This window comes from Sinocyclocheilus anshuiensis, unplaced genomic scaffold (genome assembly GCF_001515605.1).
Source record: "Sinocyclocheilus anshuiensis isolate Anshui unplaced genomic scaffold, SAMN03320099.WGS_v1.1 scaffold283, whole genome shotgun sequence".
In the NCBI taxonomy this organism is placed as follows: Eukaryota; Metazoa; Chordata; class Actinopteri; order Cypriniformes; family Cyprinidae; genus Sinocyclocheilus; species Sinocyclocheilus anshuiensis.
Window position 1 is genome coordinate 6,974,807 of NW_015549605.1, and position 1,081 is coordinate 6,975,887.

Sequence of the window (1,081 nt, forward strand, 5' to 3'; positions counted from 1 at the left end):
TTTTTAATAGTTTTAAATTAAATTTAAATATTTCTAAACTTGATTGGGTAAATGTATGAAAAAAGGACTGGTGGATTTATAAACACCTGCCAATGCTCAGCTATATTTACTGCTGATTTGAAGAGAAATTAAATGAAAACGGATTTCAAAAGAGCAAACTAATCAAACTCCATAGCTACTTCTTTAGCAGAGTAATAGTCTTATATTACACTTACCATTGTTAGCTTTAAAGCCCATTAGGCATTAGAATATTTTGCACTGTGACATTACAATTATGCATCCTCCACACAAAAACCCATTGTAAAATGAAAAAAAAGAAAATATTCTCAATGATCAGATTATTGCTGCATATTGAAAGTGACTAAAATTTATAATCAGCAACAAAAAAAAAAAATTATTATTATTTTTTTTTTAATCACATGCTATGTCACAAACATCACAGTGCAATTTCTTTGGTCCTGAAAAAAGTTTTGCTGCAAAATTTCCCCCTTTATGATTATAAGGTGACCCAGAGATATTCTTTAAGGATCTGACCAATCTGTCCAGGACTTCGAGTCAATTAAAAACCATGCAACAACAAGACTTGATTTTCTCCACTTTTATTTGTCTGTAATGTCAAAAGCACAAACATACACTTTAAAAGAAAGTGTTTGGTCTCTTGGTGGTGAAACGGGGCTTGTGCTGGCGGCGCAGAACCCTGTGAGGAAGAGGGAACTTGATCTTGGAGTCCTGTTGAATCGAGAAACAACATGAAAGCCTTTAGATGCAAGTTTAAACAGCTCGGTTATAATGGTTGCATCAATGTGCATTTGATGAAAGATTCTCATAAGCATCATTTGAACATGCAAACTCACATGGAACTGCTTGATGGCGGGTCTGCGGCATTTGTTGGCTGCGATGATCTGCACCTTCATGATCTGGATGGCGTGAGCGCGGGCGCGATGCCTGGCACCCATATCACGATCTGAAGCACAAATCAAATACGTGACATTTACTATAGAGTTAAAACACAGAGCAGCATCTCGTGCAGCAGGGTCACATGTCGCACCTTGATTTCACTTTCAGCGGCACGTTTGACAGC

General features: G+C 37.0%; 1 protein-coding gene across 1 annotated transcript in view; it reads right to left on the reverse strand.

The window, feature by feature from the left end:
* Window positions 1–583: 583 nt before the first annotated feature.
* The window catches only part of LOC107658993 (60S ribosomal protein L18a-like), an 8,388-nt gene continuing 7,890 nt past the window's right edge, over window positions 584–1,081 (reverse strand). Inside the window, exon 5 of the mRNA XM_016447752.1 lies at window positions 584–729. Within this exon, the coding sequence (XP_016303238.1) occupies window positions 637–729 (93 nt within the window). The 3' untranslated portion in view covers window positions 584–636. The remainder of the gene's footprint in view (window positions 730–1,081) is intronic.